This window comes from Sapajus apella, unplaced genomic scaffold (genome assembly GCF_009761245.1).
Source record: "Sapajus apella isolate SASKATOON/1434 unplaced genomic scaffold, GSC_monkey_1.0 scaffold95, whole genome shotgun sequence".
Taxonomy (NCBI): Eukaryota; Metazoa; Chordata; class Mammalia; order Primates; family Cebidae; genus Sapajus; species Sapajus apella.
Window position 1 is genome coordinate 2,513,486 of NW_022437035.1, and position 24,920 is coordinate 2,538,405.

The 24,920-nt window shown below is 45.2% G+C and overlaps 1 protein-coding gene across 6 annotated transcripts in view; it reads left to right on the plus strand.

Moving 5' to 3' along the window:
• The window catches only part of MYO18B (myosin XVIIIB), a 285,693-nt gene that overhangs the window by 237,335 nt on the left and 23,438 nt on the right, over positions 1-24,920 (plus strand). For all 6 annotated transcript variants that reach the window (XM_032256699.1, XM_032256702.1, XM_032256700.1 and 3 more), the window contains 3 exons: positions 6,916-7,046; positions 18,755-18,799; positions 20,190-20,327. In XM_032256699.1, the coding sequence (XP_032112590.1) occupies positions 6,916-7,046; positions 18,755-18,799; positions 20,190-20,327 (314 nt within the window). The remainder of the gene's footprint in view (positions 1-6,915; positions 7,047-18,754; positions 18,800-20,189; positions 20,328-24,920) is intronic.

Here is a 24,920-nt window from a genome sequence, read left to right on the forward strand (position 1 = left end):
CAAGGTTATGGTGAGCTATGATTACACCACTGCACTCTCCAGTCTGGGCAAGAGAGTGAGACCTTATCTCTAAAAAAAAAAAAAAGTGTAGCAGAGTTGAGAGTTTTGGTTGATGCTGGCAGATGAAGCACAGGACAGCAATGGAATGAAACACTTGGCTTGATGAGTTGAGAGAATGGACTCTAGTCCCTGATCGCTGGGGTCTCTGCTGTGATTGATTAGACATGCCTACCATGTGTGAAGAAAAGGACAGGAGGTATTGTTGGATATTTGCCGACCCTTTAGAAATTGTGAAGGCCCCAACTTTAATCTGTCACTTTCCAGCTATGTGAATTTGGGACCTTTGATGAGTCTCTCTGTGTCTACTACCACATCATAACAATAGAATAATACTGAAGTGGGTGGATCACTTGAGGTCAGGAGTTTGGGTTTCACCATGTTGGTCTGGCTGGTCTTGAACTCCTGACCTCAAATGATCCACATGCCTCAGCCTCCCAAAGTGCTGGGCTTAGAGGCATGAGCTACCGCGCCCAACCCACAGGGCTTTTATTCCCCAACTTTACACTCTCCAGCCTAATTTCTCCCAGGCAAGTGACCCTGGGAAAATTTGAAGGAAGCAATGGCAGTTCCTCATAGCCTTTCTTTCTCGGAGAGAGTCCCTCACCTGCAGAGACATAGGCATCCTTGGATGAAACAATTAGAAGCAGAGCTGGAAAGAGCCATGGACTGCAGTCAGGACACTTGAGCTTTGCTCTAGATCTTTTCTCGGTTGTGTGTCCCTAGGCAAATGAGTTAAATTCTCTAAGCCTCAGCCTGCACGTTTGTAAAATGGACACCACAAGGTGATGGAGATTACCTCTGAGCATCGAGCAGGTGGATGAGGAAACTGTTCATTGTAGCATCAGAGAGGAATAAAGTTGTATTTTTTTTTAACTTGCCTATGGTAAAGGTAATTCTTACTCTTTACAGAAAATCTTGAGGAGTACTAAAAGGAACGTAAAAACTGCCTGATGTCTTACCACACAGAGAGAATAACCATTGCTGCTCCTTCGCTGCAATAATCTCAGTTCACATTTTATGTTTCTATAGCACTTGACTCTGAGGGTTTCAGTAAAGATTAAATGAGATAAAGTATTTTAAACATTTAGCAGAGTGCCTGTGTATGTGAGAAATATACATAAATATATTCACTTATTAATGAAATACATATTTATTATGTTCAAGGTTTGTTAAACATTTAAGGATATGAAAATACTTGATTATTTTCATCAAGTTTTCAGATATACCCTCATCTATAGGATAAAGTACCTGTTATAGGCAAAATTAAACTCCATTTATTTTTTGAGTTGAAGCCAGAAAGGATTGCTGATTGCTAATTCTAATCAGCAACTAGACTCAAATAAATATGTATGTCCTTCATATTTGCTAGATAAACTATCTGCCAGATGCTGGAAATATGTGGGTGTGTATCTACACATGCACATGTTGTATACACACGTTCGCATATATACATGTTTAGATATATATATAATAACATGTATGTGTAATTTTTTTAGCACCAGTTTCTGTAATATTTTCTGCTTGTCTTTATTAAATCAGAAGAAAGCAACAAGATGAATTTTTGTCAAGTTTCAAAAGTGTTTTGAGACAGTCTGATCTATAGTGTAAATTGTGTGGCACAGGTGAAATTAACTTTGGGGGGCCTTGGGAGACACCTCAGAAGGTTTGAGAGGCAACGTCTAGAGCTGCAGAAATCAACAAATGAGAGTCTTGTCCGTTTGTAGAGAAGAGAGGGTCCTCTGAAGATTGAGATGCTCTGGGCAGAGAAAACAAACAACAAGCAGTAGTTTTAAATATTAGCCTCTAATTGAACATCACAAGAGGAGATGATTTTAATTGGAGCCATTAATTATCATATGAACTGCTTCTCACATGGGTAACTCTGTGATATGCTCCAGAGGGAGTAGTCTGGGAGTTTAACAAAAAATCGTGGTTCTCTCGTGATGCTGGGGAGGCCGGCAAGTATGCATTTTATCTACATACTACTACATGTCACACATACTACACATTATCGTACTGGTCTCCATGTACATGAGATATATATGTGTATATCCTCTGTATATTATGTATGTATCATGTATATTATGTATGTGTTAGTTAGAATATGTAATACCTTTATCCTTCCCTCATTCGCCACTAATAGTCATACAACAGCACCATTCATTTCATCCCCAAACATGTAATGTGTGCCTCCTGGGTTCCAGACACCGCAATACAGATAGAGATTAGTTCCTGCCAAGAACATAAGCTCTGTGAAAGTGAGGACTTTATTTCTATCTGGTGCCTAGATCAGTGCTGTATGCCGTACGTGCTCAACACGTGTTTATTAAATGTACATATGTATGAATGAATAATATATGAATATATAATATACACTAGGATGTATGGATGTTGTGTGTCTCCTACAGTGGGTACACCATTATACTGTAGTTTTAGATTACCCCAGGCTTGTGGTGTATATCTTAGTGGATTTCTACGTATGCATCTAACTATCTAAATCATTTTGTGTCCTAACTTCCCCCCACCTCCCAATTTCTCTCCATACTTCAAATCTCTAAAGATAACGGAGAGGACCAAGCTCACATCTGACCTCAAAACACAACCCCACTTCCATGGAGCAGCCTTGAGCCAAGCCAGAGCAAGTGAGCGTGATTGTCAGATGTAGTCACTGCTACCTGCCCACTTCCTGTTTCATGAGAGGGGCACCCGCCCATTTCCCCTTCTGCTTGTGCACCCCTTCCACGTCTCCGGAGGGGTCTCTGGCTGGGACCTTGTTTTATCTGCCCCACAGAGACTGCTTGGGGCACTGCATTTGTTTAGCCTAATGAAATGGTCTTTGCAATCAGCAGACTCCATTTGGTTTTGGAGTTGAAGCAGGGAAGATTTGCTGATTGCTGATTACACCAACACTAAAATTCTCCGAGCTTTCTCCTTGGGGTGCACCCACTGAGACTGACGCTTCCCCAGCAGATGGAGAATTGGATGCAGAGGGTGGCAAGGGGACAACGATGGAGGGTGGAAGATACTGACAGGTTCCCCGAACGCTGTCGTTGGTCCACATACCCTAGCCTGGCAATGGCTTTCTGGTTCTCACCTCTTCTCCCCGTGTCTAAGCCAACTCACCTCCTATGTAGCCCTTGATTTTTTTCATGTCTTTTCTCCTCGGGATAGTGAAAAATCTTCAGAGCCAGAGTCCTCCATTCCAGTCTTTTTTATTTGCTTTGTGACCTTGACAAATCTCCTCAGTGACCTGGGGATGACACTGTCCTTTCTGGGGCTCCTGCTCCTTGTATGAGGATTGAAGGATAGCTATGCCACTGCTGGTCAAGTTTCCACTCGGCCAAGCTCATGTCCTCCTCGAAAAAGCCCTGTGAGGGATGGTCTGCTACTGACACCGTTTCACCAATGAGACAACTTAGGTTCAGAGATGTTAATTGAGTACCTTGCTGGAGGTCACACAGCCAGTGAGCAGCAGAGCTGGGATTCGAACCCCGGCAGCCCAGCTCCAGAGCCTACTTTCACTTTTATGATATTGTAGATTTGGCCTGTTTTAGACTCTTATTTCTTCTGTCCACTTGCTTAGTCCCAGGCCAGGCCCACCCATCCCTGAGACACAGTGCCTCCTTCTGTCTCTCTCCTCTACACTCCAAGAAGCTCCCTGAGGGTGTAGACTGTACCCCTTGCAGCTCCTGCATGACACAGACAAGGGCAAGTTTCACCCAAGCAAAACAAGGAGGGGACATCTCTACCCTTTTCTCATATCTTAGCACATGTGACTTAAAGAGTTCCCCCACCTAAGAACCCAAGACCTGGATGCTCATCTCAGCTTTGTGGCCTCCCAGCGGCATGGCCTCAGACAGGTCATTTGGTTAGACGTTCATTGAACCAATGTTTATAGGATCCAGTGCATTGAACACATAACCCACAATGGCCCAGACTTGCAGACTTGGGATAGAATCTAAGGCAGAAATACAGATTTTTCTGCCTCTGTGTCTTACAAAGACACAGGTGCCACATCTGGGAGAAAGTGGCTAATGCCCAGTGGCACCATCGTCCTGGCCCATTAGAAAAGAGTGGAGCTTGGGCACGTGCTCCCGGAAGCTGCTGGGAGTTTGCACCCAGCCGTTTTCTAGCTGTGTTTATGAGCTGACATGCTGATGTCCTGGGAGGAGCACCCCCTCCTTCACAGTCCCTCGATGTCCTTTATTTCCTCTGACAGCCTGGCGGCCCCAGTCTTGGGTCGTCTCTCACCTTGTCAAGGCTAAGATGGGGATTTCACAGTTGGTGGCTTCAGTCAACCGGATGGACTGCCAGCCCCTTCTCATGCCGCCTCAGTGGCTCCCTTCCCACCACCCCTTCTCCCTCTCATCAGCTCAGCCTGGCCGTTAGCCTTAGTGTTTGCCTGCTGCTTCTCTCTCTCTAAAATCAGAAAACATTTGAAAGGCACAGACTTATAATAACGTGAATGGACAAGCTGATCTGCAGAGAGCTGAGTGTGTGTCTGTCATGGTCCTTGCTGACTTCCTTTGAGGAATGCAATCATAGCCCCAGAAAGATCACTGTACCGGGAGCCGCCAAGCCCAGGGTTCAAATCCCAGCTCTGAACCTTTCCCGAGTGACCTTGCTGGCTTTACTTTCCTCATCTGCAAAATAAAGAAAAATGATGTCAGTTGTGGTGGCTCATGCCTGTGTTCCCAGCACTTTGGGAAGCCGAGGTGGGCAGATCACTTGAGGTCAGGAGTTGCCTGGCCAGCATGCCAAAACCCTGTCTCTACTAAATAATATATAAATTGGCCAGGCATGGGAATGGGTGCCTGTAATCCCAGCTACTTGGGAGGCTGAGGCAGGAGAATTGCTTGGACCTGGGAGGTGGAGATTGTAGTGACTGAGATCGGGGCACTGCACTCCAGCCTGGACAACAGATCCAGACTCTGTCTTTAAAAAAGAGAAAAAGAAAAATAGAAAAATGACTCCGGGCTAAGAGAGGGGCTGTGAGCCATTCATTTTCACTCAGTCCCATGGGGAGCTGGGAATTGCACTTTGACTCCACATCTTCAAATTTCTCCCGTCCTCACTGTCCTCGTTTGGTATGTGTGTTCCTTTACACAACAGCCCAAAAATAAACTTCACGTAATTAGAGCCGCTTACAAGAAAAATCCCATCTCTAACCGCACTTCACCCCGTCCATAAATATTCTCAGTTCCCCGTGTTATTTGCATAGATCTCGGCGTGATCCTGCTCGGCTCTATTCAGTTTACTTCATGTTGTTTCACAGCAGCGCTCCACGCCGCCACAATTCTTATTTCTAATGTTAATGTCTGCCTAAGAGCATCAAAGTGACACACTGTGATTTCCCTAACCATTCCCAATTGCTGGGTGATGAGGCAGATCTCAGCCTCTCCTTGTCGTCAGTGGCACCACGGCAAGCATCCCGGGGCATAGAGCTGTGTTCTGCCTCTTGATTTATCCCCTGAAAGATGAATTCCCAGGAGGTTAGATTCTGGGTCTCACCCAGGTTTCAGACTCAGCACCGTGGGCCTGCAGGCCGGACAATTCCTTGTGGGACAGTCCTGTGCATCATTGAACAGCATCCCTGGCCTCTACCCACCAGATGCCAGCAGCATTCCCCCAAGTTGTGACTGCCAAAAATGTCTTAGACATGACCAACTGTCCTCTGGGGTGGGGGACAGAATCACCCTCAGGTGGCAATCACTGTATGTTAAAGGGTAGCAGTGTGTAGGTTGCAAATTAAAGTCGGATATTTTCCCAAGAGTCCAGATAAAATCCAATTAGAAAAGTACAAGAAAGTATCGATCACTAAGGTGAGCACTGAGAGGGGAGTCAGAGGCACTGGGCTTGAGTTCCCACTCTGCCATGAAGTTTTTGCTTCTTAAGGCCTCAGTTTGTCATCTGTGAAATGGGAGCAAGAACAGAGACTCACCTGCCGGGCCTGGGAGGCATGACTGAGATCCTGGCTGCAAAACACGCAACACAGCTCTGGCCACAGACGGAGCTCCATAAATGCCCATTGTGTTTGCCTGTTCTAGAGGGAGCCCAGCAGGGTTTTTCACCTTGGCTTTTTTTTTTCCTCTTCTTTTTCTTTTTGAGATGGAGTCTCACTCTCTTACCCAGGCTGGAGTGTGGAGGCGGGATCCATTAGGATGATTCCTGAGTAGCTGGGATTACAGGTGCCCATCACCACGCCCAGCTAATTTTTGTATTTTTAGTAGAGATGGGGTTTCTCCATCTTGGTCAGGCTGGTCTTGAACTCCTGACCTCGTGATCCACCTGCCTCGGCCTCCCCAAGTGTTGAGTTTACAGGCGTGAGCCACCACGCCCGGTTCATCTTTGCTTTTGCTGCTGTTGGGGACAGCAAGGTGGGGGCACCTGGAAGACAGACTTGAAAGGAAACCACCTTTGTTATGATCTCCTCATGACCTCCTGCACCAGATTTATCCCTGGAGCTCAGCTTCTTAAACCAGACTCAATGACCCTGCTTGGTTTGCACATTTACTCATCCATCCAAGATAGGCTGAGTAGCCACTGTACGTGGTGGTGCAGATTCAGAGCATGGCCCTGGGCTCCGATGCACTGGAAGCAGCACCGCCTGCACAGGTGAGCAAGCTCTCTGTGCCATGCCCTGGAGCATCTATTTCCTCCTCTGTGAAACACGGAATACCTGGCCGAGGATCCCATAAACCTGTCCGCAGAGGGAGCCTCTCATGGAGAACCAGCCACTTAATAGGTGCTCAGTGAACACTAGGCTCAGCCGGGGGCATGTCTCTTCCCCAGTGCATGCATGGGTGGTGCATTTCCTGTCCAAGGCCAACATGTGCATGCATCCTCTGTCCCCAGGAGAAGTATGTGGAGGAGCTTGCTGCAGTGAGGCAGACCCTCCAGACAGACCTGGAGACATCCATTCGGAGGATTGCAGACCTGCAGGCAGCCTTGGAAGAAGTGGCATCCAGTGACAGTGATACTGAGAGGTAACTTACTAGGGGCTGGATGGGGCTGGGCACAGCAGGGTGGACAGCATTCTGGGGAGCTCTTTTAGCCGGGCTGGGGCCACATTCACTGGGAAACCCAAAGATGTTCTGGGGCTGGAGGCGTCACTGGCTTACTTGGGTGAGGAGAGACTGGATGGTGTTAACCTCTCCTTGCTGTTGCGAAAACCTCCCACTTGAGCTCACCAAGCCTTTGGTGAAGCAATGTGGCCGAAACGAGGACTTCAGTGTATGGTCTTCGGCAAGTTCTACGTCCAGTCTTGGCCTAATCTGTAAAATGTGCATAACAATATTAGGATGACCCGCATGCCGTTGCCAAGATTGGACTATTTTTGGCCAATAGACTGGAAGTTTCATATATTCGATCTACTGTCTATTTCATAGGGCGTTTAGCAAGAGTTAATTGAGTTCACGGATGAACATGACAGGTATGTAAGTGCTATATAAGGAGAAGCTGTGTTTGTGCAGAGTAATGGACATAATTTTACAAAGGCTATGGCTGATTCAAGGATGCAAGTTTGGGCTGGTGATCAGCGAGACCACCCAAGTTCAATGGTAGGGTTTTTCCCCTTCTCACCTTTCACCATCTCTGCTGTGATGTCCCAAGCTACTGCATGCCACAGGTGGACCGCTCAATTGGGAAGAGTTCAAGGTATCCCAGCTGAGCACATGGGTCCGGGCTGTGTAGCTCCTACAGCATTCTGTTCCCAGAAGCTGCCTTTCTACCCTTGGCTTATTGCTTCCCTAGGAACCACAGCTGCCTGTCTTGCCACACATCCCCGCCCCCGTTCTAGCCTCTGTGGCAAAGCCTGGGTAGCAGAGAAGGCACCTTCTTCACATAGCTTTGCAATAAGAACCTGCAGATGTGGCTCCCTCCTGCTGCCTGCAAGCTCCCCCTGTCCACCCCTGAGCAGGCCACATTAAAAGCCAGTTTTTCTTGGTCTTCCTCTCTGAAGGCTTTTATTTTTCTGCAGCCAGAACAGTCAAGCATCAGTCCTTGGGATGCATCCCTCTCTGTTTGACTGCAAAGAAGTTCAAGGTCATGCAGCACATTAGCTTCATACACTGAGCGAGAACGCAGGTCTGCTGAGTTTCCTACCCAGACCTCTGCCATTCACACCTCTCTTCGGGGTGGAGGCAGGGGCAGCTGCTGACCTTTGGGACATATGGGTGTAAGACAGGCAAGAGAAGCTGAGAGGGTTGCGAATCAGCTCTTGCTGAGCCAGCAGGAAGAACCAGACATCTATATTGTCTATATTAGAGCTCAGTATGAATAGTCAAAGAAAAAAAACTGGGAGAAATACACCAGCATTCTAACACTGAGGAGAGGCGTTACGGGTGACAATTTTTTTTCTTCAAGTTTATTTATATTTTCTGAAATCTGTGCAATGAACATGAACACACATCTCCAGCTCCACTAGTACTGTCTGTAGGAGATTTTGCTCCTAGAAGTTATGTACTCTATATACCGAATTTTAGAATGCGCATAACCTCCTCCCTTGATACAGTCCTGAATTGGTCATAGCTGCTGAGGGATTTGTGATCTCAGGCTCTCCAGTGAAGATATCTGAGCGCAGCGGAGCAAGACGGAGAGCCACTGGGCTCTAAAACGTTCTTGGCCAGGCACGGTGGCTCACACCTGTAATCCCAGCACTTTGGGAGGCTGAGGCAGGAGGATCACTTGAGACCAGGAATTCAGGAACATCCTGGGAAACATAAGGAGTCCCCGTCCCTACAAAAACTCCTTTTAAAAAAAATCAGGCAGGCGTGGTGGCACCTGGAGTCCCAGCTACTCAGGAGGCTGAGGTAGGAGAATTACTTCAACCAAGGAGTTTGAGGCTACAGGAAGCTGTGATTTGTGATTGTGCCGCTGCACTCCAGCCTGGGCGACAGAGCGAGACCCTGTCTCAAAAAATAAGTAAATAAATAAAACTTCGTGTTTTCGCCTCTAAATAAAAGACTTCATCTTAAAAAAAAATTCTTCAATTTGTGCAAAAGTGGCTTCCGGGCACAACCCAAGTATTCCCGCCATTCCCTGCGAATTTGCACAACTGTCAAATGGCTGGTGAAAGGGCAAATTCTGATGTTGCAGCTGCCTTCCAGCTCATGATCACGTTCAGGATCCCACCTCCAGGGGCCCCTCCTCCTGTTTTATTAGCGTTGGGGCAGAACTTGCTATAATTACAAAAATGCCTTTTGTCGATATTACCCGTTTGATGCTTGGGCTGGCTTCTCCATTCATAGAAACAACAGAGGTTTTGCATGAATTACAACAGGAATGAATAGCTATAGTTACTACCATCTTTGGCCAAAGAGCAAAATGTTTAAATTATTTTCACTTGTGTAGCAAGAGATTGCTTTTCTAGTAAACAATCAAAGTTAAGTAAACATAACAAAATTGGAGGGAGGCAGAGGGTCCATGCTTGAAGGGTGGGTGACAGGCTGGAAGAAGGTACAACACGAAGCAAGGGACAGTGTCCATCAACAGATGCATGAATAAAGAAAATGTGATACGGATACACAATGGAGTACTATTCAGCCGTGAAAAAGAATGGGATGCAGTCATTGGCAGTGATGTGAATGGAACTGGAAGTCATGTTAAGTGAAATAAGCCAGACACAGAAAGAGAAACATTGCCTGTTCTCACTTAATTGTGGGGTATAAAAATCAAAACAATTGAACCCATGGGAATAGACAGTAGGAGGTGGGCTGGCGAATGGGTATAAAGATACATTTAGAGTGAGTGAATAGGGCCTGGTATTTAATAGCATAACAGGATGACTAGTCAATAATAATTTAATTGTCCATTAAAAAAATAAATAAAGGAGTATAATTGAATTGTTTGTAACACAAAGGGTAAGTGCTTGAGGGGACGGAGTCCCCATTTTCCATGATGTGGTTATTATGTATTGCATGCCTATATCAAAACACCTCATGTACCCCCTAAATATGTATACCTACTATGTACCCACAAAAATTAAAAAATGAAAACATTGGCCAGGTGCGGTGGCTCACACCTGTAATCCCAGCACTTTGGGAGGCCAAGGCGGGTGGATCACGAGGTCAAGAGATCGAGACCATCCTGGTCAACATGGTGAAACCCCGTCTCTACTAAAAATACAAAAAGTTAGCTGAGCATGGTGGTGCGTGCCTGTAATCCCAGCTACTCAGGAGGCTGAGGCAGGAGAATTGCCTGAACCCAGGAGGCGGAGGTTGCGGTGAGCCGAGATCGCGCCATTGCACTCCAGCCTGGGTAACAAGGGCGAAACTCCATCTCAAAAAAAAAAAAAGAAAAAAAAGAAAAAAGAAAAAATGAAAACATTATAAAAAATGAAAAGGGAAATAAGAAGCAAGGGACAGACATCTCACTGGGGGAATGAGATCCTGGTGGTGAGATCACAGAAGGTTGTAGGCATCACTGCAGTCTTGGCAAAGGGGCGAATCCCCTCTGGCCTTAAAGGGACCCTGCTGCCGCCCTCGTCCTAACAAGAGACACCTTTATCTCTGTCCTGATCTACCCTTTCTGAGCTCCATGCCCTGGGAACCCAGGAATCCAATCTGAATTCTTTCTGTCTCACTTTTCATGATCTTCTGTCTCTAGGGCCTTAAATCTTCCACATAGCACCTGCCTCATAGCTGGAAGGGACATCACCTGCATTTCAGAGTTGCTGTGAAGTGTGAAATGGCTATAGAACGCCAGGTGTAAAGAAATGCATCTTGTGCCTGTACCTGGAAAAACCCCGTGCAATGTGTAGGATTATTACAATTGGAAGTCAAGGAAGAATTTGAGAAGGAATAGGCTCTGCACGTCAACAGGTCTGATTGCCAGTTAGAGATCTAATGGTCAATTTCTGCATGACCTAGGGCAAGTTATTCAGCCTCTCTGAACCTCAGTCTCTTCGAATTTAAAATGGGTTAATAATAAGAAGCAAATGAAAAAATACCACTTCCCAGCACAGTACCTTGCGCATAGCAGCGGCTCATGCAAATGATGAGAATCATCAATTGCATTCATTCATTCATTGGATACATTCTTACTGAGCATGTATTGCCTGCGAGATGCTGTGTTAAGTGCTTGTTTTATTCTGCTTGCTTCTTGTTATTATTCTCCCTCTTACATGAAGAGAGGTTAAATAACTTGCCAGAAGTCAGGCAGAGATGAACGTTTGGAAATATGTCTAAAGCCCAGGTTGGTTGAATTGCCGAGGAATAGAGAGAAGAGCCTAGGGGTGGTTCTGCTTTTATCAAACCTGCATTCTGATGGGTGCGTTTGTGTGTTTGTGTGTCCAAAAATAAAGTGCACAGACTGATAAATAAAACAGGAGAATACAATTGTCGTTATGAGGGCAGAGAACGTGGTGCTATGATGGAGAGCAGGATGGGCAGACATAGCCTCCCAGAGAGGAAGGGGTTGGCATTAAAACCTGAATGGGAAGAAGGGGCCAGCCATGGGAAGGCTTGGAGAAAATGAGTGAGGGCAGTTCAAGGCACGTTTTAAGAAGCGAAAGGAGATCCATGTCCCCTGGGAAGGTAAATGAAGGAGCAGCAGCCCTCTCACTCCCTTTTCTCTTTCTCCATCCTGCCTTCCTCTTTCCCTTTCCCCTACCTCTTTTCTCCTCTGAACACGTCCCATAGAAACCCACTGACACCTTCAGTTTCTTCAAGTGCCCCAGTGCCCCAGGCAGGACTGGCCACGTCATTTGTAGGGTCCAGTGTGAAGTGAAAGTGTGACGCTTGGCAGACATGGTGGCTCACGCCTGTAATCCCAGCACTTTGGGAGGCCAAGGTGGGTGGATCACTTGAGGCCAGGAGTTCAAGACCAGCCAGGCCAACATGACAAATCCCGGTCTCTACCAAAAATACAAAAATTAGCTGGATGTGGCTGTGGTCACCTGTAGTTCCAGGTGCTCGGGAGGCTGAGACAGGGTGATGGCTTGAATGAGTGAGGCAGAGATTGCAGTTAGCCAAGGTGGTGCCACTGTACTCCAGCCTGGGCGACAGAGTGAGACTTCATCTCAAAAAAAAAAAAAAAAGAAAAAAGAAAGTGTGGGGCTCCTGGTTCAAAATTATTAAAAATTTCAGGCTGAGTGCTGTGCTTCACACCTGTAATCCCAGCACTTTGGGAGGCCAAGGTGGGCAGGTCATGAGGTCAGGAGATTGAGACCATCCTGGCCAACATGGTGAAACCCCATCTCTACTAAAAATACAAAAAATGAGCTGGGCCTGGTGGCGCGTGCCTGTAATCACAGCTTCTCGGGAGGGTGAGGCAGGAGAGTCACTTGAGCCGGGGAGTCGGAGGTTGCAGAGAGCCAAGATCGCACCACTGTACTTCAGCCTGGTGACAGAGTAAAACTCTGTCTAAACAACAAAAACAAGAAAACAAACAAACAAACAAAAAAATTTCGAGACAGTGACAGAAGTGCATTAAACCAAAATGTGGGCCCTTCTGGGCATGTGTCATAAGTACGTAAAGCCAGCCCTGGCCCCAGGGTGGTACTTAGGGAGCATTTCCTAATTCCCAGCAGGCCTTGATCCTAATATGTTGACTTGGAACTTGGTTTTGAGGTGGAAATACAATGTAGATTTCAATAGTATCACAGAAATGGGGAAACTGAGAAAAAAATGTCCATGAGGTCTCAACACATTTCAAAGAATTAATATTGTATAAAGCACATTCTCGGATCACAGTGCAATTAAATGGGTTATAAACAATGAAAAGAAGTATTTGTGTTGCTAGGTTGTAAATCCACAGTCCGTAGCAGAAGCCCCGGCTCCTGCCCAGGCCCCAGTCTGTATTCTCCCACTTGCTAGCAGCTCCACGCTACACTTCATTCTTAATTGCCTCATCACCCTGGGGTGAGAGGTTTGAATTAGAGCCTGAGGGACTGGTTCCAGGTACTTCTCCTAACAGAGTTCTCAATTATAATAGTATTCAAACCCAACCCAGGAGACACACACACACACACACACACACACACACACACACACACACACGAAAGAGAGAGAGAGAGAGAGAGAGAGAGAGAGAGAGAGAGGCTTCAGCTGCAGATGAGGTTCTTTGAGAGACTTGTTCAAATTACAAAAAGTCACATTTCCCCATGCTGGGAATTAGATCTGAGTGTAACAGGCCTTCAAGGCTGGAAATGTGGCTGCGTGCTCAGAAAGCCAGGTGGCCTGTGTGGTAGCATTTAAACCTGTGCTTTCCTGCACTAGGGCCCTGCGTTGTAACTTGAACTGTGACATCAACCTCCTTAGATTAATGGAGAAATGGCTTAAGTCGGTCCCCCAGGCCTGGGGTACACTCGTTACTCATGGAGGGAGGAATGTGCTGGCTGACAAGGAGTCCCATCTATTCCTGGCCCAGGGGCTGCGGCTGCACTGTCGCCTTGGCTAGAGGGTAAAGGGGTTTGGGTGAGATGTGGAGAGGTCGATGAATGACCTCTTACTCTTGGGTCGGCTGAAAGTACATCAATACCAGCTGGCCCAATCTGAGATGGATGCTCTGAAAAAAGAGTCATCAGTCACTTTGTTGGGCATAAGTTGGATGTTTTCCAACGTACATCCTTTTATAACCTGTCTAAAATTAGGCTGCAGTAGGACAAGTGGAAAGATCTGGGTCTAGTCAAAGATTCTGGTTGCTACTGAGGGCCTGCTTCTGAGTTAATGTATTCATCAGTTGTTATAGTGAATTCCAAGTTTCTCTTCGAAGAATCAGTATGTCAGTATGTTCAGCTCTCTTGTTCTTTAATTCTCTATTTTAAAGTTTAACTTCCTTGTAATTACAGTAAACAACTGTCTGCACCGGTTCTAATCAGTAGTTCCCATCTCTTCCCCTGGCCCCCGGCTCCGTCCTGACTCATCCTGGCCACCTGCCCCAGTCACCTTCCCCTGTCACCTTCTTTGACCTAGGTCACCCCTGGCTACCTGCTCTGACCCACCTGTAACAGTCCTTCCCACCAAAACACCCACCCTGCCATGCCAGCTCGGACCCCTGCTCTCTTTAAAATAGCCGTTCGGGATGAGTCTAGCTTGTGTGGTCTAACCCTAGCCAACAAGGGAATGACACAGCAGTAGGGGCGACCCCCATCAGGCATCAATAAATCCCCGCCTTGTCCAAGCGTGCGGCCACCATCGCTCCATCCGTACGCCACACCCTTCTATAGAAGTAAACTGCCTTGCTGAGAGGATGTATCTTTGAGTGCTATTTCTTTTGCGGCATCAAAATTTTACTTATAACAGAGTGGACCCAGGCTCTGTCCAAACTGCAGAGTTGCTTGCTGCATAGAGCAGTCATTGGAACTGCCAGCAGTTCTTTTCCTGCAACTTTTTACCTTCTAGTTTGTCCTCCGTGAGTAATGAATGTGTTCCAGGCCTGGGAGAACAGCTTAAAGCCTTTCCACTAATCTAAGAAGGTTGATGCTGCAGTTCAAGTTACAACACAGGGTCTTAGTACCATATAATGCCTGTTTAAATAGTGCTGCATAGACCACCTGGCTTTCTGAATGTGTTTCTAGCCCATACATTCAGCTAGTAGGATTCACAGGGGTCAGGGCTCCAAACTACTTTATCTGTTCCAGCATTACAGGAAATAATGATAATTACAGAAATTACAATTATCTTGAGAAATTACTTTGTGCAGGTACTTTGCTACCTGCTTTGCATACGTTCTCCTCAAAGCAACTCTCGGAGGTTCCTTCCATTATTATTCCCTGTTTGCAGATGAGGAAACAGAGAAGTCAAGAAACTTGCCCCAATCCATGCAGTAAGTGATGAAGCCATTGTCTGATTTCCAGGCTAACTCCATAACCTATACCACTAATGGCCAAGCTCTGCTGTCATGTCAGATGTAACCTACTTCCTCCTTTCCCTCATCAAGGTCTCTGTTCTCTGCCCAGTAACTGCCCTGTCATTAAGGTGAACTTGTGTCTGTCACTGTGAGATGGGGCCAATGAATTTACTTCCCAGGCAACATTTGCATTTAGACTAGAATTGTCTGGCAAAGACTGACCCTGAAGGAGTACATCTGAAGACATTGACTTAATTATCTTGCTCATCATCAACCCCCTGTTTACAAATTCCTGGCACAAGTTCTTCTTCTTCTTTTTTTTTTTTTTAAAAAAAGCCACTTGCAACAAGGGGAGAGAAAGAACCACTGACCGCATGTCAGGAGATGAAGGTCCCAGACAGGTGCACCACCAAATGAATCAGGACAATGGACAGGTCATCCGCCTTTGGACCTGTGCCCACTAAGCAGAAAACAATGAATGGAAGCCTTCTGTGTTGGGACAGCGGATACAGTAGGGAACAAACAGGCATGGACTTACCTTGTGGAGCCTGCAGCCCAAAGACACTTTCTTCATGTGGTAAAAGGGTCAATGGATTTCAAACTCCCTCTTTATTGTAGAATTCCTTTTTTTTTTTTACACCAAAGCAAACTCATGAACAAAATTTTAGCTTACGATGGAATGCAATCATCCTCTCATTGGAGTGAGAGAGGAGGGTCTGGGAATAATCCTTCCTCCTAGGTCTCTTTTCTAGACCCCTTCGTACCCACACTTTTCATGAGGTCTCCCAAAACTCGAGGGCTCCATGCACCATGGTGTACAAACTCAAGTACTTTCCAGGACCAATAACCTATGACTTTATATAAAGTCAGCATGGCAGTGAGTTCTACCCATGTGGTTTAATGCTTCTCAGGAGCAGACAGAACAAAGCTTCCTGTTGCTTCTACCTGAAAGCCTTTGTTTCCCTCCTGTCCCAAAGACTTTATTCCAGGTCATCTCATGATAAAAATGTTAGATGCCTTTAGCATTTGTCCATACAATAAATGTGAGCTATAGTTCCTAAAGCTCTTCTTTTTTTTTTTTTGAGATGGAGTTTCGCTCTTGTTACCCAGGCTGGAGTGCAATGGAGTGATCTTGGCTCACCGCAACCTCCGCCTCCTGGGTTCAGGCAATTCCCCTGCCTCAGCCTCCTGAGTAGCTGGGATTACAGGCACGCGCCACCATGCCCAGCTAATTTTTTGTGTTTTTACTAGAGACGGGGTTTCACCATGTTGACCAGGATGGTCTTGATATCTTGACCTCGTGATCCACCCGCCTTGGCCTCCCAAAGTGCTGGGATTACAGGTGTGAGCCACCGCGCCCGGCTCCCAAAGCTCTTCTTAATTCAACCTCCTTATTTTAAGCATTCTCTCTCTCTCTTTTTTTTTTAAGTCCATCTCAACTTGTAGGAAGTGTGTGGTCCAGGCCAGAGACCACTCTTGTTACGGACAGTATTTCATCATGAATAAACAAATAGACCACCTGGTGGGTCTTGACTTCAGCCTTAGATATTCTGTGCAAATTTAGTGAAACAGGCTCACAGGCAAAAGCAACCAGTGTGCAGATACTATAAAAATGTAGGATTAATAAGGATTCATCTTTTTTGTCCTTGTGGCTAGTTCTTTTCCAGAGTCAGAAGCTTAGGAGGGGCTAACAATGATTGCTGATAATCTAGCCTCTTCTAAGATGGCCTCTTTTGATTCTTCACATTGTGACATCGTGATTAAGGGTGTAACAGTCGTTAGCAGAGCAATGTTGGGCCATGCCTCCTGTCTGCTTCTTTGTCATGTAAACTATCGGTATGGTAAATGCAGATCTTTCTGTTAAGGTGGAAAAAGCATTGAGATTAGCTATTGTAATAGAGTCGGGAGGGAACTGGAAGACAAACTCTAAATGAAGAGAGCTTAACAAAAGGGCTATTTACAAAGGCGTGAGGAAGCTCTAAGGAATAGGTGGTGCAGCACCTAGGGAATAGCAACGGAAAGCAGTAACTCCTGCAAAGTGTGAAGGGAGAAGTAGAGGGTGCAATTGCTGGAATCCAGAAAGAAAGAGAGATAGAGAGGCTGATAGGAGGAGCTCTGGCCCTTGGTTGAGAGTTGGAGGCAGTGGAGAGAAATCCAGAAATTCAGGACAATAAGTACTTCAGCTTCCCTCTCTTCCCTCCTTCCTGTCAACTGTCAGCTACATTCCGTATTGGCTGAGCCCAAGAGAAAGCCATGGGACAGGGAACCCATTGATGGTGTCCATACAGATCAGCCCCCTGACACGTAGTGGGTCAGAGAGCAGGAGCATGCAGAAGAGAAAAGAGATGAGAAGATTCCCAGCATGATTAGACATTATGGAGTGACTGGGCCTCTAGTGCTGGGGAAGAGCCCCTTGGAAGAGGGCGAATGTGAATGCCGAGTCCACCCATAGAGCCAGTACTCATGGAGTTGGCCAGGGTAGATAGTGGACAGGAACTAACACCAGCATGTGCTTTGATTAGTTTCTGGGCTGTAAAGACTTTTCTGAGTACTGGGTTCACGTAAAGACTGGTGTTTAGTCAAAGCAGGTGAGGAAGCACTCAAAATGTGAATGAATGGACGACTGTGTTCCAGTGAAACTTTTTCCCTGTATGGAAACATATTCTCTTGTTTTGGGGATTCGGGTATGAACATCTTTAGAGGCCATTATTCTGCCTCCCACGAGGTCATTCACAAAAGGTGCTTTTGTTCTATTGCAGAGTCGTTTTCTTTAAAAGGGCAGATAATAAGTATTTAGCCTTTTCACGCCATATGGTTTTTGTTGCACAGCTATTATGGTGCAAAAGCAATCAGAGACAAAAATCTCTATTTCTGAAAATAAATGGTAGGCTAGAATTGGACCATGGCTGTCGTTCACTGACTTCTCTTCTATTGGATTCACCAAGCATTGTCCGAGAACTTCTGGTCTGGCTGAGCTTTGGGGCTGAACTCTGGAGCTAAAGTAGAAATAAGAGTTGTTCTTGGTCCACAAGGGATGTTGGTCACTGCCTGGTGGGAACAGATGCATGCAAATAGAAGACCCCAGGATGACAGGCCCTTGAGGGTGGGAGCCAAGGAGCAGCAGGTGCATCTCTTGGAGGAAAGAGCTAGGTCTTCTAAAAGAGGACTTGTCCGGATTACAGCAGAGAACACTGTGAGGCCCCAGCCTGACAATCCAGATTAAAATGCTGTCTTAGGTGTCTGAGGTTTGCGGTTTAACTGTCTGCACCCACCCACTGAATAATCACATGCTGGTTAGGAGCATGAGCTTAAAAGGCCCAGGATCAAAAGCTGTGTGACTTCGACAAGTGTGTCAGGTTCCTCATCTCTAGCATGGAGACACATGGGGTAGGTAGATGAGGTTGTGTGTGTAGCATATTTGTTGAATGGAGGGATGCTCTCTAAAGAATAGCTACTGTCATAATTACTTTTGGAGTTTCCCACAATGCCCTTGGAAGCTGCTCTGCCCTGTGTCTGATTTGCTAGCACTCACAAAGAACATACAGCAAATGCCTTGCTTGTAGCAATAACAATGCTGTTAATAATAGCAGGACTAGTCGTCGTAAAACAAGAGTAGTGGTAATGGTTGCTACCACTTCATTAGCATTATCTATTTGCCAGGAACCATGCTGAGATCTTTACAAGGGTCGTCTCACTTACTCTGCTCCACAACAGAGCCCCTTTATTTGCCACATTTTAGGAAGGAAGAAAGGAAGCTCATGGAAGGCAAGTGACTTCCCTGAGATCACACAGGGGGAAAGGTTGGAAGTAGGACACACACCCATGTCTGTCTGAAGTCAATGATCATGTTCCCAAGTCCCTGGCAGCACAAGGATAACAGACTCTTTCTTCCATCTCTTGCTAGTGTCCAGACAGCGGTGGATTGTGGCAGCAGTGGCAGAAAAGAGATGTAAGTTAACCCCAACTAGAACCGAGCAACTGGCAAGGGTGAGCCCCTGGTCCTCTGTGTCCAGTTTGTGGAGGGAACATCCATGTCCACTTAGAGAATTATCGGTGATGCCCGTGACACTAATGCCTTCATGGTTATAACATACAGCGCTAGAGACATAGTATTAAATTGCCCTAGTTTCTTTTAGACAGATAGAAGCCTATGCCATCTCATGCCACTGTCCTCAAACACCTTCAAAGGCTCCCTATTGCCCCAGAGTAGACTTTTTACACTGACATTCGGACCCTTACTTTGCCCTCTAGCTGTGATTCCTGCTTTCCATATGGCTTATGCTCTGATCTTTATGACCTCTGTACCTATGTGTACATGAATCCTTCCACCAAAAATTTCATTCTTCTGTCCCTGCGTGGCCAAGCCCCAACCTTCCAAGAAGATGTATCTCAAATATCACTACTCGATGTCTTTCCTCGGGCCTTTGCAAAGCAAATCAAGGCTCCCTCTTTGAAAAATAATGATTAGTGCTTTATGGAAGGACAGAGGGTAGATTCTAATAAAACCTCTCCTCTGTGCCTCTATAAAACATTAATAATTTTTAAAAATTGTATGGCTATTTATAGAAATGGAATGTTGAGGACAGGTTCAATGTTAAGTTCACGTGGACAGCTCCTCTGCCCAAGGTGCTTGGCACACATAGAGTATCCTATAAAAAACACTATACATGTTATAATATATATACAGCACACACACGTAAATCATATTAATATATGAAGATACACACATGCATATTCACGCACACACACATATACATAATACTGAGCGAGTATATCAACTAATGTTGATTCATTGAGGAGCTGTGAGGGCCCCCTCTCTTACTTTTATGTCCCCTAATTCTGAAAACAGTGAGGGCTGCTTTCAGAATTAGGGGACATAAAAGTAAAGTCCCTGTTTATAAAGATGATCCCGCTAAGGTAAGGAAGGAGTTAAGACCTTCGCACTTGATATATTCCCTGAACATATCAAATTCAATGCCAAACTTTACTCCCACATTGGAGAGACCTCGACATTTGAATTGGAGTGTGCATCTCCTCAAGGAAAAGTGCCATGATTCATAGCACGGGCATTGGAATAAAAAGGAACAGGGTTTGCATCCCGGTTTCATCATTGACGAACTGAGCAACCTTGGCCAAGAGCCAAACTGGCCTCTCCACATCTCAGTAATTCCATCTGTGTAGCTGTGGCAGCACTGGCTCCTACTTCTCTGGGATGGTGAGTGAAGTTGCGCAGGTATATCACTTAGTACAATGCCTGGCTTATGCTATGGGCGAGTATCTAATTATTGTTGTTACTGTGGTTGTCATTGTGCTGATGGTGCCCTGCAATCTTATTCTAGGGATAATGTCTCCATCCTCAGCTCCCAGCCAGAGGGCAGTCTGCAGTCCTGGTGGAGCTGTACTCTGTCCCTGGCCACAGATACTATGAGGACTCCCTCTCGACAGTCAGCCACCAGCAACCGCATCCTCAGCCCCAGGTAAGAGCGTCTTCTTGCTGCCTCTGGATGGCCAATAGCTTGAAGAATCTCTGACTTTGCAAGTTGTTGTTCAAGTCTCTCACTTCCTCTGGCATAGGCAAGAATAAGCATGGTCCTGAAAGCCTGAGATATAACTCTGCCGCTCTTGGCTCTGTGACTTTAGGCAGATCCCTTGCCCTCTCTGAAACTCTACTTCCTCATCTGCGAAACATGGAATATAATTTTATTTACAAACCCGAATGGTTGAAACAATAAGGACCTAATGCAGTCCTCTCTGGAGCACGGTTTTCCAGGTTTTTAAATACCACAGGGTGAGCATTTTAAAAAATAGTAAGAGTTGTTCTAGTTGCCTTCTATTTAAGGCAAGTCGTACTCTTTTCTCCATTTATGGGTAATTACAGGTCCAAAAAAATTTTAATAAACATATTCACTTCCATTTTTTTAAAAAATGGAGAGTCATTATGAAGAAATTGGGCTAGATGATTTATCACCTGGAGATTTTAGCTTTATTTGGATTGTAGCTTTATTTTTAGTTATATAATTTCCTTACCATAGAAAGGGATGAATTCACGTGCGGCCTGATATGGGACCCTCACAAATCTACAGGGTTGCCAACAATAATTGCCTCCAACAAATGGGCCTTTGGATTCACCCTTAGTTGTACAACTTCAGTCATCCACCTTCCCTCTTGCTTTTCAGTTCCATTTCTCTGAGCTCTCTTGGTTTCCCTTTTCAAAGGTGGCCCTCTTGTAATTAAGAGTAAATGGCCATAAATCAGATATTACGGATTAAGAGATGCATAATTAAGATGAAATGCACACAGTTTCTGTGAACGGAAGGACCAATGTGATAAGACTGAAAAAAAAAATCACAGATTCATGAAGCAAACCCAGACAACCCCGCCTGACTCAAAACCTATTTGCTTTGATACAGGAGTTGTCTTTACAAAAAGAAGGGAGTGGGAGTTTATGCTAACCTTTTGGGCATATTTGGCAAATGGTAAATGTCTGGTGCATGTCTGCAGATAATCTTAGGCTAAAAGACTCGATGTGAAAATATCAAAGAGAGGTTCCAAGAATGGGGTGGTTCTGGGGAATTAATTAAAGCAAGATTATCTGATTACTGGTCTTAATTAAAAACAAAGGCCTGTATGAAGAAGGGAATTGTGTCCTCTGTGAACTCTGAACTATGAAGACTTTATTTCTTCTGGAAACTAAATACCTTTGCTTTAGCCTGTCTGCCAGTGGCAGCAGGAAAATGGGAGGCAGCCAGAGAAGAATGTGAATCCTCGTTAACCTAATAACCAAGTTTCATAATTATAATTATATTAGGGTACACGATAAGGATCCTAGCCTGTGAATCACAGCCTCACGTAAGTTGTTTGGCATCTGTTTGAATGGGATGTAGTAGTCGTGGGAGAGCCCACAGAGAAAACCTCTGGAACACCAAACTGGGAAGGAAGGGGTGTTTATTCAGCTGGGAGCTGCAGTGGGTCTGAATGCCCCAAATAGCCAAGCCCCCCTAACAAAGAAAGTCCCTGCTTTTTAAAGACTTACAACTCTAGAAATTACATATGAAAGGATCTTGATCCATGAAGTAGGCATGGGGTACGTGACTTAGTTGTGGGTGTGATCATGTTTAAAAACAGTACCTTCTGGAAAGATTTCTCCATACCATGCCTGCGATCTACAGGAGTGCGATTAAAGGTGGTGCCCTGTCTGCCCGCCTTTACTTCTCCTGTTGAAATGCAACGTAGAAGGCTAGGGGGAAGGGCTCTGAGAAGCTTACGAGGATTAAGGGTCTCCTTCCTCAGTATGGTATGGTGGTTTCTGTGCAGGATCTGAAGTCAGAGGGTCTGGATTCCAATTCTTTTTTTTTTTTCATTTGCTATAAGTGATTAAGATATAATTGATAATTGTCAAATAACAAAAAGTAGGCACTTCTTACATTGTAATGGCCTGTTGAAAAGTTTTAGAATTGTTATTCTATACAGAGATTCATCTTTAATCAGTGTTCTGGCTGCTTTCAAATTCACTGAATTCTCTTAGCACTGAACTAGAAAGCATAATCTATAGGAAAACATATACAATGTATAGTTTTTAGAGTGAACTTTTAAAGAACAACAAGACAAAGCAGTACATGTAACTTCCAATAAACATTTATTACATCCTTACTATGTATGGACCTGGACATAGATTTAAAAATAATATTCCGTTCTTTATTTGCATATCTGCAGCTGTGAGATTTGGGCAAGCTGCTTAACTTCTCTGTTCATGTTTCCTCCTGAGTAAACCATGACTGTTGTCAGGGGTAATGTAATAATGAACAGGTCACCTTTCACTCAGAGCCTGGCCCCTAGAAAGAGCTAAAAAAAAAAAATAGCCATTTTTTAAATCAGCATTAGTAATTTGATGCCCAGAAGAATCCCAGGAGATAGACTTCACTGTCTATCTTCATGATACAGAAGAGAAATCTGAGAGCCAGTGGAGGAGCCACTGATCCATGCACAGATGGTCTTACAGCTCCTGCAGCAGCCCCTCAGGCATCTCCAGCCCCCAGAGAACCCCATCCAGTCTCCTTCCTTTCACTTCCTTCTCCCCTTCCAAGTCCTTGATCATGTTCAGCTGCTGTTCGGAGTGAAAGTGCTTGCACCAGGAACACAGAGGGGACAGGAGGCAAGGCAGATACCTACACATCTGTAAGAAGGGATTTCTTGTCTGTCTTCCTCATGTTTACATACCCAGGGCTGGCTCACTGTTGGTGCTCAATAAACGTTTGTTGAATGAATAACTGAGCAGAGCGCCAAAGCTGGAGCAGAAATATTAACTGTGTTTGGTCACAGCTTAGCATTGATTGTGGCGCAGAGACGGTTGGTAGTTCACTTAATAGCACAAAGCAGTTAAGTGGAAGAGCCAGAATTTGAATCCAGGTTGGAATCCCTCCAAAACCTCTATTTTATTTGCCACACTACCACAGCTCTCTGACATTCATCCAGGAGGTAGATTACTCACCTGATGTAGTTTACTGGAAAAATCTGACCTCTGTTTATTAATACTAAAACTGCTTAAGGATTATTATTCAACATTCAATGTTCAGCCAAGACCAAGTGCCAGATCCTATGGCACTGAGCCTGAAAATCCTTCCTTTGAATACACTTACAGCTTGAAGACTCAAGACATTCTGAGTTTCAAAGGACCACTAGGATTATCCAGCCCAGCTTGCTCAGTATATAGATGGGAAAAACTGAAGTCTGCAGAAGGAAATATCTTATCCAAATTTATAGTATGAATTGACCCAGAGTACAGGTGTCTTGACTTCTAGCTCTTTTTAATTGCACAAGTAATCTGTGAATACTTCCGTTCTTAAAGAACTTACAATGTATCAGAAGGCTAAAATCCCCTTGGCCACCATTGCAATCTTAAGCTCCCTTCTCAGAAGGATCCATCATCTTCAGTTTGGTGTATATCCTTCTACATCTCTTTCTAAATGTATATATTGTAAACATTTGCGTGTACTTGTAGCAAATATATAGCACAGCGTATTTGTGGGATTTTTAAAAGCATAAATTATATAATTATGTTATGCTCTTCATAAATTCTTACAATATACCTTTTTACCTCGACAATACACCTTGGAGATCTTTCCTTACCAGTATGCGTAAGTCCATCTCATTCTTCATAATTCCTGCACAAGGTGCCATGCTTTATTTAACTGTAGTGCCCTTATTTCACTTTAAGGTGCTTTCCAGGTATTTGCTATTAACATGTCAAGTTTTGAAAAATATGCATCCTTATAAACACGGGTAAATGATTCTCTGGGTCAAAGGCCATTTGGATTTTCAATTTGAATAGATATGTGTGTCCTTTCTGCTGGGAGGCCGTATAATAGTAGAGAACAGGACTCCTCTTTATACCTGCTCCCGTATTACCTGGTGCGTGGGAAGACCCGGTAAATGAGCCTCTTGGCTATATCACATTTGACTGAGAAAGAAGGTCACTCTAAAAACAGAAGAGCGGGAGAAAGCAGTCTTCTGCCAACAAAATAAAAGCATCCCCCACATTATTTATAAGGGGGTATCAACTCAAAAGAAATACACCTAAAGCGTTATGATTTACAGCCCCAGGAATCGTGCCGCTGCTGCTGATAAATGCAAGAGCTTCTGGAGACGAAGACACTAAATTACCTTTGTGGCCGCAGGGAGGGAGTTTATGCGCCGGGTGGAGGCAGTCATACTTTGTTCAGGAGTTTCTCTTAATGTCTGGCGGCAGGTGGTACCTGGGCTGTCCAGGGGCTGGCATGCTCATGTTGGCCCCGCTGCGTGCCTCACCTCTCCTTCCCATCCTCCTTTTACTGCTCTGTGGGTGAGAGTTGGGGGGCAGTGAGGCTCTCCCAACTTCTTCTTACCCTTACAACACATTGGGTTTCCCGAGCAGGGTCTGAGCCCCATTTTCTTCTAGATCCTCACCCCAAGCCCAATACACCCCAACCACAGTCATTCACCCTGCCCTGCAAGGTCCACATGCTGATAGGCACAACTTCAGCCAGCTGTAGAGACTGCCAATGCCTTGTCACTGGGGAGTCGCTGTTCTCATT